The 20066-nt window shown below is 45.2% G+C and overlaps 1 protein-coding gene across 4 annotated transcripts in view; it reads right to left on the bottom strand.

Annotated features, from left to right (window-relative positions):
- SGPP2 (sphingosine-1-phosphate phosphatase 2) overlaps window positions 1–18835 on the bottom strand; it is a 36937-nt gene extending 18102 nt beyond the window's left edge. For 2 of the 4 annotated variants that reach the window (XM_061453040.1, XM_061453039.1), the window contains exons 1-3: window positions 18650–18835; window positions 18573–18616; window positions 3451–3609 (exon numbers count right to left, since the gene is read on the bottom strand). In XM_061453040.1, the coding sequence (XP_061309024.1) occupies window positions 3451–3609; window positions 18573–18616; window positions 18650–18785 (339 nt within the window). In that variant the 5' untranslated portion in view covers window positions 18786–18835. Of the gene's footprint in view, window positions 1–3450; window positions 3610–18572 lie in introns of all 4 variants that reach the window. The other 2 variants (XM_061453038.1, XM_061453041.1) reach the window with 2 other exon arrangements.
- Window positions 18836–20066: the final 1231 nt, after the last annotated feature.

Below are 20066 nucleotides of genomic sequence, written 5' to 3' on the forward strand. Positions count from 1 at the left end.
CTTCCACACCTGCCTTGACAAAGTCCGTGCTGGCCAGCTCTTACTTATGTTGTGTAAATTAAAGTTTTATAGTCAAAAGAGGCGTGGATACATTTTACATCCACATACCCTGAAAAATACAACCAGAAAAAACATTTCCAAGCGTGCTGAAAAGCAAGCAGAAACTGTAACTGTTTTTTTCCAGGTCTCTGCATTACCTCTGAAATTACACACCAAAATAAAGCTTTCAACCCTAAGGAATCAAAAACAAACTGAGCTTTCACCTCTCAAGCAGAGATGTGCAGCACATTTAAAGTATATCGGGGGGCTGGTTCATGTGAAATGATTTCCATCTCTGCACTTCCTGGTTGAAGCAACAAGAGTCAGAGGCATCAAAGCCTCGCCAGAACAGATTCACAAGTGTTTACTTCAAATTGCTGGAGAAGGGAAGCAAAGACAGCAGGGTACCTTCAGCACTGACCCAGCATCTTGCTCAGAGGTTTCAGGCAGTTATTTCCCTCATCTATCCACAAAGGGAAAGTAAAGCCTACATATAAACTGTGAACCCTCAGAGGAAAGGCGCTGTGGAATCACAGCATGGTGCTTTAAACTTCCGAAGCACCTGGATGTGACCGCAGCCAGCATTTGCCAGAGTCAGGCAGCTAAACAGAAATGCATGAGCAGCTGATTTTGGAAACCTGGGACTGAACAAGACATCCCAGGACACCAAGTCCACCCTTCTGTTGCTGCCACTGAAATAAACTCTCCTCATAATCTTTCTTGCTGCCTTTCACCATGCTGGAGCTATTTCACAACCTTTGGGTTTAACTTAGCTTATTTATGACTGCCTTGCATGTTTCTTCTTGTGACTGTGTTTTTATTTTAAGAAGCTCCTTCCTTCTCGTGGTGTTTACAGCCAGCCCCATTCTCTCTCCAACTTCATTTTGCCAGGGACTTACTTAAGCTTTCAGTCTCTGCTCAGAAAATAACCTGTTCCCTAATCATTCCTGGCCCTGCTCCAGTTCAAGTTTATCTTTCTCAAATGTGGGTGACTGGCTCTGCATAAACTATTACAGATAAGATGGCAGGATGTAAACAGCATTAATACTGCTTTAATTTTTAAGGGAAGAAACTCTCCTGATTCATCCTGGAACACTGACTCTTTCATTCCCAACTTGCAGCAGAAACTCACAGGTTTAAATCCCCAGTGGCACAAAGTACCACACTCAGTACCGCTTCTGTTTCTCCACTGCTCAAGGCTAATCCCAGTTCTCCCATGGTCTAACCCCCTTTGTCACAACCATCCCTGCCAACTGCGTTTTACCAGCACACGTTCCTGATGTACCCATGTGCTTTGCGCCAGGCTCACAAAAAGGCCATGGCTGGTCCACCATCTCTCTCCCTGAAAAGCTTCACTAACAACCTCTCCTCAGCCCAAACAGTGCTAAAAGGGAAGTACTACTACCTTCTCCTTAAGGTCCTCCACTTGATACCAACTCCTTTCCCCAGTTGGGTAAGGGCCTTCTGCAGACCAGTCCTAGGTACTGCACTTGCTCCTTAATGCTCTTTCCAGCCTTCTACTGGCAGCTTTTTCTTGGAGACTATCAGGCTACCTGGATTTTTACTTTTAGCTAACACAGCCCCACATCATCTTCTATTCAGAAGCAGCAGCATTTCTTCTCCGAATGGCAGACCTCTGCTCACCACCATGTCACCAGACAGGCATCCTTACAGTGCTACTGCCAAATACCTTCCAGTTAGATAAAAGCACAACCTTGCACATTGAATTGCTGGCATTTCCCATGCAGCTAAGCCGATTCTGCTGTTGCATACATGACCAAGGTGTCTAAGACAGACCGACACCACTCACAGCACCATGAAGGCTGATTCCTGTTCACAGCCTTCTTGCCAGCAAATAAGCCACCCAGCTGAGCTTGCCATAACATTAACACATAGCCTGCATAGACATTTTTAGCCATTTTGCAATTACGTATGATTAAAACATTTTTAAAACTACAGATTGTGACAAGTCTGTGTATTCAAATCAGCGTCTCCTTTCCCTCCTTTTCAATATAAAATGCAACTCCACAACTCCCTCAGTAACTGGAAAATTAATAATCGTCATATCACATGGCTGAATACTCTAATTAAATCAGACTAGATCTAACCAGTACTCGGATGGACTCCTTGCAAGGCAAAGGCAAGACAAGTCTGAAGAAAGGCATGGCAAGGAGCTCTAAAGAGTCAGGATCTGAGCAATATGCAAATCCAGAAGGCAGTGACTACCAATTATCATCTTCTGTGGCACATTTCCAGAAGCAGTAGGTGTATTCCTGGCCAAAACCCAGCTCTAATTATACAGTGTCCACCCACTTCAGAATTTCAACTGCAAGTTATTTTTCATGTTCTCTTTATAAAATGTATTGACTAGGGTTACTGGCACAGAACAACTGATGCCTCCTGTCCAAGACCCGGTGCATTTGAAATGTATGACCCAAACCAAGTTGCTTTTATTATTTCTCATCATATTATTTGGACAAAAGACAGTATATTATTAACCAGAATTGACTAAGTCAAGGAGAAGCTTCACTGTAAAGAAACAAAGCTATGTATCACATCCAAGTTTTTACCAAGCTTCAATTTCTTAAATCAATGCAGATTGACAGCTAAACCTCCAGGGTCTGCCATCTGCCAGAAATGCTCCATACATCCGTCTTTGTTCCAAAACTGCCTTACTTGGGCAGCAAAGATCTGATCAATACCAAGATGAGCAATGGCAGTGACAAAACAACACCCATTCCCAGGCTGAAATGCCTGATTATCTACCGGTTTTCAGTGGCAGAATGGAAATACATTATTCCTGATACCCCAAACCACATCTCTGAAGGCTGAAGCACTGCTGAAGCCAGTTAATTTGAGAATGTTTTCACAGTAACTAAAATCAATGCTTTTAAGTCTTAGCCTTCAACAGAGAATCTGATACTTTTCTTCCCCTCTAGTGACTGCAGCCTATGCATCCCCTTATTCCACTGCAGCCTTCCTATTCGTTTTATACTAATTTCAATAAAGCCAGAACTATATGAAAAGGTTATGCAGAAGGAACTGGTGTAAAAGAAAGATTCCCTGAAGTGATGAAACATGTTTTTTAAAACACCATGACACATTGGGAAGGAGGTGTTTTCTCAAGTGTTCCGTGCAAGCCCTAGCAAAAGCATCTCAATCGGTTGCTGGGCTGAAAAAGTAAGTCAGTTTGAGATGTAACAGAGATAAACAGACACCCTCTACTAGCTAATGCCTCTCACCTCCTCTCTGTGTTGCAATGCCTCCACTTCCTGGACATGCAAGTTACACGTATAAATAGTGTTGGGCTGTGTTTTTTGTTGTTTAAAGAGCTGTTATTCTTACATAGTCACTGGCTACTGTTAACAGAACTAACAACTGTACATTTAAATAAGCCATATAAATACTTACCGACCAAATAATTATCATCCTTCTAGACACAGAGTGATCTATGTTCCAGTAAGTAAATGGAAGGAAAGTGATATAAAAAATCTCTTCACCCAAAGCAGCTGAAAACTTGAACAGGTAGTAGTAGAAGTAGTTCTTCACAACATACTTCTGTCTGCAAGCCTGGAAATGAGAAGATTTTAGAAAGTCTTTGTGAATTAGCAAATCATAGCAAATATTTCAGACTTTTTAACTGTTACAGTACCCAGCCCTTAAACCAAACAATTTGTTGGAACAAGTATCAAGAAATGAAGTTTAACTTTTTTACTAAGATGAAAGCTATAATGATAGCTCAACTACATTTGCTGCAGATCAGAAATTTACTCAAACTAATAAGGGGAGCAGTCACACTGACAAAGATTTTTCAAGAGACTGGATCAGTTTTTCCTCCAGGGAAATCAAGTATATTTCACTAAAGGGCAACAATGCACCAATTTTGATTTTTCTACAACTGCAGTTAAAGGGAGCTACCATTGCATTCACTGGAAATTAGTTCTGAGATGAAAAATAATAAACTGCAGTTACTGAACCATTTCATTTAAAATTTGCCTCATTATAGCAGGCAAATTTACCCTGATAGTCCCCGAAATCCACTGTCAGGTGCTGCTGCAACAGCATCCCCTGCACTGCTGTCAACACAGGCCTCTTCAACACGGTCCTGACCTCATGCTTCCCCACAGCGGGATGCTCACAGGGTCACCCTGCAGAGAGATACCTTAGCTGCAAGCTACATGGGAGGTGGCTGAGCAATTGCAGCTCATGAGCAGATCTGGGGGTAAACAAGGCTGTGAGTGGGCAGAGAGAAATGCTGCCCCCATCACCACCAAATTTGCACTTGAAGTAACCACCACCAGGTTGTGTCTCTACACATTACCAGCAGATATATTGCAAGTGGCATCAGGTGGCACTGTTCAGGACTTTATCAAGCTAGAGATTTCACTTTTCTCTGTATCTGGCAGCTAGATGATTTCACTAGATGTACCCCACCAAACACACTCATTTTCTCTTTTCTAAAAAGCTGTAGCCAGCCCACCAGAGATGGGAAGCCACACAGCAGTTTATATTAGTAAGTCCATGATGCTGGTTACTTGTGGAAGGGTTTGTAGCTGCTAGTACACCACTAAGAAGCCTTCTGCCTGTTAGCAAGAGCAACATGCAAGTCAATCGCATTTTATATAAATATCTGTACACTTCAGAAGAAAAAGGAGATATTGATATACATATGAATAAGACTTTTGATTTGGGGGGCAGAGGCAAGGGAGATAATCTAGTCTCTCTCCATCCCCCCCAAAATAAAGTAAAAAATAAATATTGAAGTTGGCTATGTAAATATGTGATGAAAGAGCTTTCTAAAGATGGGACCTGAGAAAGGATCATGAAGGTTTCAGTACAGACACATTAAGTTAAGATGTAGCCTTAACACAAGCTTCTAAAACTCTTCTAAGAGAAAAAATATTATGCTTGGATTGACTAGTATACCAGAGAGAAACTCATCCTACATGCTAGTGAGAAAATGTAAAAACTGTCTAAGGAGTCTAGACATGCAATTATGACTCATTGTAAAAGCCATTAGAAGTTCCAGTCTCTTAATCCGTTTTCAATATGGAGATGAGGCAAACTGCATGAAGACAACAAAAGCAAGATGGAAAGAAGCTGCATCCATTCACCTGTTGTAGGAAAAACACCACAACTTAAATTGACTTTTGCATCAACAAACAGAAAAGATGAGTCATAGGAGTGTTCCCCCATGTATTAATAATAAAGGTCACCAGTGAGTTACTGGCATCCCTCTAAAATAATGCAGAAGTTTGCTATGGCTGGCTGAATGACAGAGCAATCAGCCTAAGTGCAATTAGCAACTCTGATGCTTCTGTCTGAGATCCTGAAACTGTATTTGGTCACACTTAACATGGCCCCAGAGAAAGCCCTCTTCTAGCATCGCTAATTCCTCAATTAAGCATCAGTCTCCAATGTATTAGGAATTATGTGCTCTGGTGCTTTTGATCACAGATGGTCACACGTATCCCTAAGGTAACGCTTTTATACTTAGAACCTCATGGGATGAGGGATAAAACTTTCTAATTCCAGTAATCTCTTCAGTGGGGGAAAAAAATAATTTTTCAGGATTTTAAAAAACCCTGGAGTTCACAAATATTCTGCCAGCGGAAGGCAGAGCCAAGTCCTTCCACACCATTCTCAAAACCTTTCTTTGTCTTTGTGTCAGAAATCACCCCTCACTTGTTCGGTTTTGGGTTTTTTTTTAGTTGATTGTTTTGGTTTCAAAACTTTTTTTTAGCACTACACCAGCAGTTGTGGACAGCCCAGCATGTGAGGCAGGGGACGCAGTGATCATACCTGTGACACACGATGATGACAGCCACATGCTAGGCACTCAAGGTGTCACAGAATCTGTCCACTTAATTTTAGGTAGTGTCCAGTAATAAAAATCCAATGTTTTCAATCACTGCAATACTAAAGCATTGTAACACAGAAAGCCCCCTCTGCTTATGTTTATGTTTAGCTCCTTCTAACACTCAGAAGTTTATTCAATCTTTTCTTTTAAACAACTCTGATCTTCATTCTTGGTTAGTCTTAATGTACTGAAGCAACCTGATGCCTTCCACAGTCTCTGAAGCACTTCCAGTGAGAGTTAGCCCCTCCATCCATCTCCATTACTACTCAGTCTGGATCAGAGAGGTTTTAATGGTCAGTAATTAGGGCTGTAGAGAAAATGAGAATTTGCAGAACATTTCAGAAGCAAGGTGCAATGACCCACGTCATTCGCAGACACAGAAGAGAGGTAATTTCACAAAAACAGCCCTCCTCATCAACTGTAAAATAGTTCTTTTGAAAAACCTTAGCTACTCCAGTTACAAGAGATTCATATGAATGTGTGAGTCTCCATAAATTAACTCCTCCCTGAAGTACGGGCACAGAAAATGGCCAGTGCAGGTCATCCTAATTTCACAGTCTCTGCACACTAGTCCTGCATGGATCACACACAGCAGGTGCTGCAAGAGCATCCCCAAAACCTCCCTATGGAGCAGTAATGACAGGGCAAGCAGAGCAGATCAAACCACCACCATGGTGACTCTTGGGACACACTAACACACGATGACACAGCACAGCAGCAATCCATAATCTTAGAAAGTACCTACATGAGGAATATTCTGTAGCTGAAGTGAAGGAACAGCAGCTGAACCACTAATATAATTGATTTAAAAATGCATCTTTAGGCAGAGGTATACCCCCTAAAAGACAGGGGTGGGCGAGAAGCTGTGTAAAGATACCACTCCTTCCAATTCCTGTAGGATCTCTCGTCAGAGAGCTAAACAGGGACCGGCTTTCCCTGCCCCGTCTCTTGAGACAAGCTTTGCAGCATCAGACTTCTAAGGCTCAGCTCCTGACCCAGAGATAACATTAACCAACTTTTTGTTCTCGGCTCTCAATTACTTCAGATCTTACGGAAGACGTGAATGTTTAATTAAAGTTCTTTAAGTCCCTTGCTTCCCTACCAACAGAATTGCCTTGCAGAAGATCAGGCATTTCCCTCCCAAAGCTGCTGGTTAATGCACTGCAATACTCCTGTAAAGAATTTTAACACTGAAAAAAAAGGCACAACATTTAGAGAAGCCACCAAGGACCAGGCACAAGGAAAAAAGCCAAAAATTCCCATCTAGATGCTGCTGTGCAGAGAGACAATATAAATCAGACAACTGACTCCTGCAGGGCACTGCTGTGTGGAGTATTACCAGTGGGGGAAAAAAGCCTTCTGTACTGCAGTATTCTGAATAAGCAACCAGTTTTATGCCACCTTCTATGCTTATTAACTGTATCCAGTCAACAAAAGAATCCATCAGGTCACAACAAAAAATTAGAGATAGGTGATCAGATTTTGGAAAACAAAAAAAAAAAAAGCAAAAACCACAATATCAAAGGCTTCAGCTCTTCCATCCATCTGCACAGTGGAATGTCAGACAATTACAGAGGTTTCTGAAGATCCAACAGGCAGCTGAGAGCAGCCAGGAACATCTCCAGCCCCTATGAGTTCACCTTTCCAGAAAGAAGCAACACTGGAAACTCATCACTCCAAGAGGAAAGAACAGGGTGCCCCAGCAACGGATGCTGGTGTGGTCATGAACTGCTCACAGGGAGGGGTGGCGGGTACAGGGCTGGTGATGAGGTGAGGGAGGAGGAAAAGGAGGGATACACACACATAGGAGAAATTGCAGAGATACCTAAGACAGCAGAGAGGAGGGCAGCAGGACATGGAGCCCACAAAATGCACACAAGGAACCCCAAGGTATGGAGAAATCATGGAGAACCAAGCTCATATATGCGTGCAGCTTTTCCACTCTGTTCAAGCACTTTTAATATCAATTTATTCTTTTTCACCCTCCCCAGAGTGTGATGCAGCCACTTAACAAGGGTTGTCCATGTTTACATAATGTCTTTGTTGTTGCAGACACCCTGAGCTAACTGAAACCTGAGAAACATGGGGATGGAGACAAACACATCACAAGAAAGCCCTCCTGAAACACCATAAAGTTCTGGCCAGCTCTGCTATTAGCAGAAAGTGCTTGTTGACTAGCATACAAATCAGCAACTCACAGCTGTTGTACAAGTATTTACAGTGGCTTGCACTAATGGCATAACGAGTAGGGACATGGCCTTGAATCATCACTTGATGAAGCAGCAAGACAATCACTGCATGAAAAGTAACAATATGTGAGCTTCAAACCAGACAACCATAGTATTTTCAGTTCAATTGTCTCAGGCAAAGAATAAGTGGGAGTCTAGAAACCAGTCAGACTTCTAGTAGCATTTCAGCAGTTTCTCAGTTCATTCAAAGCACCAAAAAAGGCCATCATGTAATGCTTTCAGCAAGGTACTCCAGCAAAGCAGTGCCACACAGCCAGAGGCACCACAGATGGCTGGTGGCTGAAAAGGGTCCAACCTTTGCAGTACCAAAGCCTGAGACCATTCAAGTAGGAAACAAAAGTGTGCCCAGAACTCCCACCAGCAGTGCCAAACTGGGTGCAATACTCACCCAGTTAACCTCTCTCACACCATTCATGTCTTTATTCAAACTTTCCCCTTCAGGCTGTAAAAGATGGTCAGCCAAGGCAGATACACACACCTGCACAACCATCACACACCTGGCAAGCCACAGCTAAGACAAGTCCAGGATGCAGGTAAGACACCTCAGTTTGTTCCTTAAGATTTCATTTTTTAATGTTCAGATTATTTTCACTTCCACTCTGATTAGCACTTGGGAAGTAGGCTAAATTATAGGTTGCGTTTCTGTATATTGCTCTGAAAGTAACATAATTAGCCCTCCTTCCTTCTGTTGAAGAACACAGGTAGATGTAACAGAACCTGTCAAGTTGTTTAAATATAAAATGGGATAAAAGTGGGGTAAAATAAGACTAGAGTAGACAGAACACTTGTTCAGGCAATTAATAAGAAGAATCAATGAAGAAAAAATTGATTATGTCATCTTTCTAAATAAAAAGTCATCTTAATTAAAAAAAGAAAAGGCCATACATGTATCTCAGAGACATAGCAAATGGCTGCTAAAGTGACTGCGATTGCTTCTTAAGAACTATGCCTGCAGCCAGTTGGAAGGACAGCTTAGTGTTTCCTGAAAGACAGCCTAACAAAAGCCTAGTCCCCTAGTCCAGCTTGTCCACCAAGGGCAGACACTTTACAGTCCCATCACTCTGACAGAAGTTTGTCTAACCTGTCATTGCCAACATCAATGGTGGAGGCTCCGCTGCTTGCTCCTGGCTATCTCCAAGTGCTTTGCTTTCCTGCCACCTAGCCTGGAACTTTCTTAGTGGAATTTATGACTATTTTCTTACTTACTTACTGCAGAGGGACAAATTGTTTCCTTCCTCTGAAGGCTGACACAGGAGAAGCTTGTTACAAGCATTCCGAAAGGACATAACTGTCCTCTCTTCCCGTGCTTAATCACCTGCTATTTGTTACAGAAATATTTAGCATTTTCCAGACACAGCACTCAACATGCCTGTCTTGAATAACAGTGCCCAAAGATCAGACACAACACAGTAATGCTGAAGGAATAGTCCTGCACAATTTCATTTGTTTTGCAGGCTGGTTTTAGAATACTATGCCACCGGTGAACCATGCACAACCTGCGATCTCTTCTAACCTCCATGGGTAGCACTACCAAGTCTATTGTTTCTCATTCTGCAGTTCAGTATTTATTACACCTGCTTGTCCACTAGGTATCTGTACCTACTGAGTAGAAGTCAATTTTCAACCACACCTTCAGCTTCACAAGACTCTTTGATTTCTGTTCTCATCCTCCAGGCTACCTGCAGCTCCTCCTAAATTCATCTCACCTGCATTTACAGCTTGTTACTTCCACATGGCTACGAAACCTATTCTGAAGAACCTCTGTACTCATTGCTTCCCATCAGAAGGTGTTCTTCATGGCACTCAAGCTTGCACATCACTCAATTTCGAATACTCCTTTCTTAGCAGATGCCTGGAATCTATCCATGATTCAGACAATCAGAATAGTCTGGGTTGGAAAGGACCTTTAAAGGTCTTCTAGTCCAACCCCCAACCTATCAGCTCATACACTTTGGAGCTTTTGCAAGTTGCCAGTAAAGAGGCAAGACTGTCTGATCATCTCCACAAAGTGGTCTCATGGTATCAGAATTATCTTTCAGCCCTTTTTCTCCAATATAATTTGGAGGAACAAAGAGATTTACCTGCCACCATGGTCTTCAGACTTGCAAGCAAAAAATCTATACACACATCCCTGACAGAAGGTAATGTCCTCATCTTTATTTTCTTGCATGCTCTTTATGGAAAGTTGCCCCTCTCATGGCCATTCCAATTGCCCAAGTAACTCCTCACACATCCATTTCTTTGTTTTTAAACCACTGATGTGTGTCAACAGCATTTTCCCACCAAGAAAGCCACAAAAAACCTGCATAATCTTGGAGCAAAATCTTCCTAATCTGGAAAAACTTGGAGCAGATTCTCCTGGAAGGCATGCTAAGGCACATGAAAAACAAGGTGCTTGGTGACAGCCAGCATGGCTTCACTAAGGGGAAATCCTGCCTGACCAATCTGATGGCCTTCTATGATGGGGCTACAGAACTGATGGACAGGGGCAGAGCAGTTGATGTCATCTACCTGGACTTGTGTAAAGTGTTCGACACTGTCCCACACGACATCCTTGTCTCTAAATTGGAGAGACATCAATTTGATGGATGGACCACTCAGTGGATAAAAAACTGGCTGCATGGCCACACACAAAGAGTTGTGGTCAATGGCTCAATGTCCGGCTGGAGACCAGTAATGAGTGGCAGCCCTCAGGGACTGGTGTTGGGACCGGTCTTGTTCAACATCTTCATCGCTGACATGGACAGTGGGATTGAGTGAGCCCTCAGCAAGTTTGCCGACGACACCAAGCTGTGTGTTTGGTTGATACCCTGGAGGGAAGGAATGCCATCCAGAGGGACCTTGACACGCTTGTGAGGTGGGCTGATGCCAACCTCATGAAGTTTAACCATGACAAGTGCAAGGTCCTACACCTGGGTCGGAGCAATCCCAGGCACAGCTACAGGTTGGGAGAGAAGAGATTCAGAGCAGCCCTGTGGAGAAGGACTTGGGGGTGCTGGTCGATGAGAAAATGAACATGAGCCGGCAGTCTGCACTCACAGCCCAGAAAGCCAACCGTATCCTGGGCTGCATCAAAAGGAGCATGACCCGCAGGTTGAAGGAGGTGATCCTGCCCCTCTACTCTGCTCTTGTGAGACCTCACCTGGAGTATTGTGTGCAGTTCTGGTGTCCTCAACATAAAAAGGACATGGAACTGTTGGAACAAGTCCAGAGGAGGACCACGAGGATGATCAGGGGACTGGAGCACCTCCCGTATGAAGACAGGCTGAGAAAGTTGGGGCTGTTCAGCCTGGAGAAGAGAAGGCTGCGTGGAGACCTCATAGCAGCCTTCCAGTATCTGAAGGGGGCCTATAGGGATGCTGGGGAGGGACTCTTCATTAGGGACTGTTGTGAAAAGACAAGGGGTAACGGGCTAAATCTTAAACAAGAGAAGTTTAGATTGGATATAAGGAGGAAGTTCTTGGTGGAGAGGTACTGGAATGAGCTGCCCAAGGAAGTTGTGAATGCTTCGTCCCTGGCAGTATTCAAGGCCAGGTTGGACAGAGCCTTGGGTGATATGGTTTAGTGTGAGGTGTCCCTGTCTATGGCAGGGGGGTTGGAACTAGATAATCTTGAGGTCCTTTCCAACCCTGTTCTACGATTCTATGATAAGTAGGGCTGCGTGCATCTCCTTCTTGATGAGCACTGTGAAGGCAGTTCACCTCCTTCATCCTCTCAGCCCTGTTTTGCCAGCCAGAGGATAGGTAGGTTGGATACTGCTGTTTCAGGTCCCCTGACAGAAGCGACGGGTGAGCTTCCTGTGTGCTTCAGCATCCTCCTACATTCCAGGAAGGACCGGCCAATTATTACAATAAGGAAACAACAGGGCAAGAGAGAGGCAGGAGAGGGAAGGGCTCTTCCAGTTTTACACTGGAAGAACAGGTTTAATTGCATTTTAATTTGAGATAATTAGATTGCAATTTTGCAGGGTGCACCATGGAGCCTACACCTGAAAGTGTCCGAGGAAGTCACGTTAAGAGTTAGGTAGCTGCAATGTCTGTGGACAGAGGGAAGAAAATACATGAGTTAAGAACCAGAAAACATAAATTACAGCCCGTTCAGAGGGACAGGAACTCCAGCTTAGAAATAGAGATCAAATTTATCTGAAACTCAACATGTCCCCAAAGGTTGAGTGTTACTGAAAGTGTTTTTTGATAGAAGAAGGATGCGTCACACAATAACAGTTTTCAAACTGCACAGCATTAGACAGCCACCCTGCCCACACAGCAGCTCCCTGCAAGCACCACCACCTCTTAATCTTGACTTCCTGCCAAAACACATGAGTCAGAGCATTACTAGGACCTGCATGGCTGATAGATACCCAGGCTGCTCTCCAGAGGTCCAGAGGAGGAGGAGTGGGAAGCCCCTCAACTCATTTTTTCTCCAGTGCACCAAGTTTGAGTAGCTCCCAGCTGTTGGGAGCTTCTCAACAGAAGCATGTGGGAATGGCCAAATGACCATGGAGAACCAGAACTTCACTGTTTTGTTTCTTTTCAGAGCAAAAAGCTTGTTCTCATCTTAAGACTTGGTTTTAGAAATTAACTATAGCCTGAAAATCTGCACCACAGATTAGTCACATATTTCTATCCAGTAGCAGCATCATGAATTCAGTCAGTTTGCTTTTGCACAAAGATGAGTTCCACAGTGGAGGTCTATTCTGAGAGGTACAGAACAGCAAGACTTCTGGAAGATAAGTGGGCAGAGTAACACCACACCATTTTCAGACAACTTAATTATTAATCTGTTCTAATCAGGCACTAGCACAGGGGGAAAGTGACTGTTTCCTTAGCAGATAGTTCCAGGATTCAAATCAAACAGCAGGTTTCCAAGGTAGTGCTGCATAAGTATCATTGTAAATATGCAAGTCCAGACAGTCATGCAAAGACCACTGTAAATAAGAAAGGACCCGATGTTTAAATTGCAGCCATGACTGTAGAGAGGCATGCTGGAGAACACCTCAGCAGTCAGCCTGCCCCTGGGGACAAGAGCCATAGACAAGATGCTCTCAATTCACCTACTGCCTCACTAGTAGTTGCAATTAGTGCATGCCACCCTGCCATACATACCCCCTTCTCCTCCCTAAACCCCTGCTACAGCCTTTTGCTTATTCTGTCCCCTAACATCTATGGGCCTTATACTGGTCAAGGGACAGGTTTCTCGCTACTAACACCTCTGAGCCCTTTCCCATGCAAACATTTGGTCTTTGCTCTTGTGGCATGACTGAGGTGTCTGACACCATCTTCTCCTGCAAAATGAACTACCTCAACACTCTCCCTTTGCACAGAGAAATGGCAATGGGGAACACTGAAGGCAATACACCTGATTAAACTGGTTAGCATAAGTAAGCAGCTATAATTACATGAAGTCAGTCTGGCTGCAAAGGGAATAACGCTGACCTGGTCTGATGTGACAGAATTACCACTCAGCTGTGTGCATACCAGATCCAGCAGGTTCAGGGAACTCTATTAGCAGTAGCTTGCAACAACCAATTGTCTCCAAAAGGAAGAACTAAACACATTTTCTATTTTTACACCTAGTAATAAATACTCACAAATACAGCAATACTATAAAATAGTAATAAATCAGCAATGTAACTATATATTATTCACATACCTCTAAATCTAGACCAACAGCAGTTTACCTTGGAAAAAATTAAGTTACAAGTGATAACTCTACTGAGCTGATCTGAAGCCCTATAAAGCAAGAGCTTGACTAGCCATTTTAAATTAAAATCTCATGGTTTAGACAACGCTACCTGTACATTCTAGACAGTAGATTCACTTGCCATAGCAGTCAATAGTCACCTTACATTGCCCAGATGACCCATAAATACTCCCTGCAGAGCATACACACAAAGTAAAATAAAAGAACTGGCTGTTTAAGGAAATTTTCCAGGAAGAACAGATGTTCTCTGGCTCTCACCCATTAAACCTACTCTGGTTCTCCAGAGACAGTAAGGAGAAAAATGACCACAGACAAGCTTTTATTCTTCTTGTTGATATCTGAACTAATGGCATAAGACATTCAGCAGAACTATAAAACAGTAAGTGGCTCCCCTCCAAGCAGTGGAATTAATCCTAGGATTCTGATGGCCCCTCATTCTGAGGTCCAGCAGATCCAAAAGATGAGCCAGGAAGTGCTGAGTCACAAAGCACATCGTCATCAGCACATCCCAACTTGGGCTCCCAGCACAGCCCCTCACATGCTCCCCACACCACCACCCACCACACAGCCAAGCAGGACACCCCTTACAATCAGTGAGAGAAGTTTCACAAACCTCTGTTAGCATCAGGTGGTTCTGCAGCAAGATCTAGAAGATGACTAGTCACTGGTAACAAGCAGCACATACCTAGCTTTGCTGCTGCCTGTTGTCCTGAGAGGACACTGGTCTTCTTGTTGAGGAGCAGCAAATCCACTGCTAACAGATCTACATAGGGTTGCCACACACTGCTTGAATATTGGATGCAACTATGCTTTCCTTTGGAAAACCAAAGGACTAGCACTCATATGGCTGGCCAAATCCATCTGACAGAAGTCTCATTCATATATCCTTTACCAGTCACTTTCCATGGGAACCTTAAACCAAAACTCAGGCATGTGCAAGGCAAGCAAGCTCCCTCAGCAGCCACACTTGGTACAGGAGAAATGAACACTAAGTACCACAGCAGCAGAAGTGATGCTGAGGGATGCAAGCCTTGTGCTCAGCCCATCAAAATAAGAAACTAGATTTCACATCTCTCCAGCTGCAGCCCAAACCAAGGAACTTCCAAAAGTTCAAGTATATTCTCTAGGAGGACAAAGCAGTTGAAGCAGAAATGCCTTGCTGCCAGCTATCCTAATGGTGCCCAAGGGCTTTCCTCACAAGAGTTTGCCTTGCCTGCTGAACCTATGTCAGCTACTACCAACTTAGTGCTGCATGGAAAGGGAAACACCATGAAACTGAGTAAGCCAGTAGTATGACTGAAAAAGGAAAAGCAAGACTGTGGGGCTGATGAAAGAATCTGTTGCAAGAAAGAGCCACAGAAAAGAGACCTTGACTCAAGCTCCAAAGCAAGTCTACTTCAGATTTCCAGACATCCCATCACAGCAAAAGTAGTGCTGTCTTCTATGTCTTGCCAGTAATCAACTATTATTCTGGGGGATTGCAACATCTGAGATGGATGTGCAGTTTTTACCTTTTTCATTCATTTTTGTTACCATCACCTTGCTGTTATCCCGGTTATTAGCTTCCCCACCTAAGGCACAAGCAAGAACTATACAATCACTAAATGTTTGTAAACATTGCACCAGTTCGGAGCAGTTCTGACAGTTAAGGTATAACGACAAAGTAAATATGAACTGTACACCCTCAAAGGTAGTAAGAGAGATCTCCAGAGACGATAAAGCATCTGGGAAAAGGAAGTGGAGAAAAACAAATCCCTATGCAGAACTCTGAATAAGAGATTATTTTCTTTTATCTTTGCTCTTTTTAATTCAGGCTATCGATTTCAGGAGCAAAAGTCCATTGGGAGGTTAGAGATAAGCAGAGCTCCACTTTTTAAATATATGTAATGCTTATCTGGCCACTCACTTGATCACCAGAAAAGTCTTCAGAAAGTCAGGCAGTATCTAGGCGTACAACTTGAGGACTTCATACAGAGCTTCAGGAAAAGACATCTTTCAATCAGTTTCAGAAATAAATTCCCTGCAAATCAAACCAATACCAGAAAGGAGTACAGAAAACAAGTATCAGCTAGAGACAGGATAATTGCAAAAAGTTACTGTCTTTCCTTCTGCTAAGGAAACAGTTCCTTCTCTAAAGGCTCATGGGTTCAATACTCAGTCCAAGCCAGGGCATAAACCCAGTCAGCATATTGAACTAGCGCCATTCTGTAAAATCCTCAGATACCCGAGTTTTCACTTGAGGTATTATACAGTGTTCCTAACTGATGTAATAACCAAATGAACAGCAAGAACATAGGCTAGGCAATTGATTCAATACTTAAGAAACACATGCAGCCCTTGCTGTCACATCTAAGCATTTCACTCCTTGCCTTGTCATGTTGGGGCAGTTCCTGTTGGGAAGACAGGACTGAATTACAAAGATTCAGGAATACAGCCACTCATTGCATTGCTGACCACTGTAAAAATGAGGTCTTGATGTTTATTTTTGTTTAAACACATATAATCTGCAGGTTATATGTGAAAAACAACACTGATGCCTCACAAGCAGTACTGCTGACAACCGCAAAACAAATGTATGCAGGTAATTAAAAGTGTTCCTTCTCTCAGAGAAAGGGCTGTCTTGTCTCATCAAGGATCTCCCCCCTCTCCATGCAGTATGGCATCCATCCTACTAGCTGTGTTCATCCCCTCCCAAATCACCATCAGCTGCCAGCCCTCACAGCCCTTTCCTCAGAGACCCTCCACCTTGGCACACAATCTAGCAATGTCAGATGCAGGGGCCCAAGAGCTGGTACAGAAGAAAAGGGATAATACCCTGGAGAAATGGAGCTGTGGCAGCCCCAGCATCTGGCCAGACATTCACAGCTTCTTCACTCAAGCATGCAATATACTGTTTTCACAGGTATAACCTATGGATTGTCCAAGAACTTACATAGGAGAACCCAAAACCCTTGAAGACTACTGCATTGTGGCAATAAAGACAAAGTATTGTTAAAGTTACTACCTCATAGAAAGATTCTGTCCTGATAACACAGACCTTGAAACTCCCAAGCTTCAGGAGGGGATGTTTAAGCTGAGCACAGAGCTGCCCAAGGTCACCAGGACTGAGATGCAGGGGCAATGCTTAGGCCCCTTTCTGCAAACACCTGTAGCTAAGAGCAAAAGGATATTCCACTGTACATAGAAAGTTTATGGCTGAGGAGTCTGCTATTCATATCAGACTCCTAACCCCACTTCTCTGCAGATACATCAGGGCAACCTGGTTCATTCAGCAACAGAGGAGCAAGTGTGGTTTTTGGCATAAGGATGATCCTTATGCACTTTTTGCACCTCCTGCAGGTTACAGAAAAGCCTCTTTGTAAAAACGGATTTTTAACAGGAGCAGAGAGAGTTTGCCTTTACAATTCCAGCACACCATTGAAACACCATTCAAGCTGTTACTCCCATCTCCATCTTCTTTGGGTTTAAACCTAACTTTCACATGTTTCAGAAGTGAGCATCCCTATCATGTGAAAACAAACTCTTCTGCTTTTACCTCCAGGTCTCAGGGAGCCTCACCCAGGACATACTCACCCTTCACACGAAGGTAGTCATGCCTTATTTTGTGAATCACAAAACAATTGCTCAAGGTGAACAGCTCTGTTCATGGAGCATTAGCTTGGACAGTATTTTAGTATCAACCTTGTTACATTAACTGCATCGCTGTCCAAAAGCGAATCACAAAAATAAGTCTTTTAAGCGAATTACCTGCACAGTTTACCAAAACTAGAGTTTACTGTAGCTCATAAGTAACCACACTGAAGGACTACCCCAATTTCCCTTATCTTCTAATTGAGAAAGAGTCAAGTGGCTGATGAAGAATTTTAGATGCTTGAAACGGGAGTCCAGAGATGTAGAACACAGAAGGGTAAAACAGTACAAAGGGTTGTACTGGCAGAGTTGCAGTGTCTGAGCCTGGCCCGTGTTTATTTTGCGGGTTGTTTGGACGACCATTATCACACTTCCTTTCCAAAAGACAGCACAATGTGACCTGCTAACGAATTCATGTCATTACAGTAAGAGAAAAAGCAGGTCATCCAACCTGCACGCATCGGTTGCGTCACGCTCTTCCCTGCTCCCTTCCGTTACACAACCGCACTACACACCGTGGGGAACGCCGTGCCCTGCCCGGACTCAGGGAAGCGGGGGGAGCTCAGCCCGTCTCCAGCGGGACTCAGTTGCAGTGAAGGCGCAGACATGACCCACCGCAGGCGCGGGCACGGCTGCCTGCTGCGCTCCTCTCCTGCGCCGAGCCCCTTGCAGTGCGGGGCAGAGCCGTGGCCCGGGGAAGCACACAGCAGGTGCACCCCACTGCAGGGGGATCCGCGGTGAACGGAACCGGCTCCGCAGCCGTGCCCGCGGGAAAACTTGCAGCCGGGGTGAGGCTGCGCTGCTGCTGAGCTGCCCCGGGTACCTCCGCAGGCAGACCCACTCGCACCGGTTATCTCGTGTCGGGGGAGCAACCGGACAACCTCGGAACTGCCTCCTCAGCGGGGTCGAGATGAAGCCGGCGTGCGGCACCGCAGGGCGCTGTCACTCACAACGGGGCCCCTCCGTCCCGGCTCCCGCCCGGGCAGACGGCGGTATGCTTGAGACCCCCCCTGGGAGCCCCGGCGCGCACATCCGCTGGAGGCGGCTCTGCTGAGTCACGGCCGAGCCCGGCCGCCCCCCGCGGCACTCACCTGCGGGCCGCTCCGCACCCTGCTGGGAGGGCCGCGGCCAGCGGCTGCCGGGCGGCTCGGCGCGCCCGCGCCGTTACAGACGCCGCGTTCCCGTGCCCCCTCCGCGGGGTCGCCGCCGCTGCCGCCCTCCTCGGCGGCGGGGAAGAGCCCGCAGCAGCGCTGGAAGCGCGCCACGGGCTGTGAACTGCGCAAAGCGCGCAGCAGGCGGGCCATCCTGCCGCAGCCACGACCCGGACCGCGCTGCGCCCCGCGGGGCCGCGGCAGGTGCGCCGCGCCGCGCCCCGCCCCGCCCCGTCCAGCAGGTGCGGTGCCCCGCCCGGGAGCGCCCCCTGCCGGCCGGGCCGCGGCAGCCCCCAGCCCCGCGGGAGAGTGTGAGGAGCGCGGCGGTCCCCACCGCCCCGAGAAATTCAGCCGTTCCACCTGGTTTTGTCGGTTTGCTACCCTGGTAAAAACCTGGATGTAATCTGCCTTGAGATAAACGCCACTGGCTTCTTAACGTAAAGATAAACTGCCCTGGATCTCACCAGGAACCCTTGGAAAACTCTCTAAGAAAGAACAGGCAGGCAAGGAGGCTGCAGCGGGGAGCCTCTTCCCCTCCCAGGGCCTGCCGTTCGTCACCACTCCACTGGGTGGAAGGGCTGTTCGGTCTTTTCTCCCATCAGCTCCCTCTCCGATGTAAGGTGTTTCCTGGGCTGCCCCCGGTTTCAGTTTGTCCCATCTTGGAGTCAGCATTTATTTTTTCTCTTGAATATGTATATGTATGTCTTGTACACATATGCAAGTATGGATATGCATGCATCTCTCTTAAACACAGCCATGGACTTTCCCAAAGAAGAGCGATGTTCTCACTTCGAAGATACCCCTCAAGCTCCTTGGGCTGTGAAATTTGCCACAGATGGTGATTACTGATTCCTGCTCTTGAAACATTAAGGACCTTAGTTTTATTGGTGCATTTGGGTTTTTTAGAACAGCCCAGTTCTACCCTCAGGAATATATTTTGTGCAAGGATTGCAGAATCATCATTTGCTTAATGTAGGCTCATTGCAAATTTGTTACATTTTTTCCCTCTCAAATAATCCAAATTATCCAGGATTGCATCAAAGCTTTTCTTTCCAGAGCCCTTGAAAACCAAAGCCGAGTTCCATGTCCCCATGCTGTTGCTTGGTCTGACTGCAGGAGATGCTTACTCAGACACTCTCGCGATGGCAGGGTCATCTCATCACCTATCCAGAGCCCAGCCTGGACCAGCTCTGTAGCCTCTGTGAGGATCTGCAAGGATGGGTCTTCTTCACTCATAGAATCATATCATAGAATGGTTTGGGTTGGAAAGGACCTTAAAGAGCTAGTTCCAACCCCCTGCCCATGGACACCTTCCACTAGACCAGGTTGCTCTAAGCCCAACGTGGCCTTGAACATTTCCAGGGATGGTGCAGCCACAGCTTCTCTGGCCAACCTGTTCCAGTGCCTTGCCACCCTCACAGTAAAGAACTTCTT

Source organism: Pezoporus flaviventris, unplaced genomic scaffold (genome assembly GCF_033815535.1).
Source record: "Pezoporus flaviventris isolate CSIRO_AGI_PZ_B2104156 unplaced genomic scaffold, CSIRO_AGI_Pfla_v1 ptg000013l, whole genome shotgun sequence".
In the NCBI taxonomy this organism is placed as follows: Eukaryota; Metazoa; Chordata; class Aves; order Psittaciformes; family Psittacidae; genus Pezoporus; species Pezoporus flaviventris.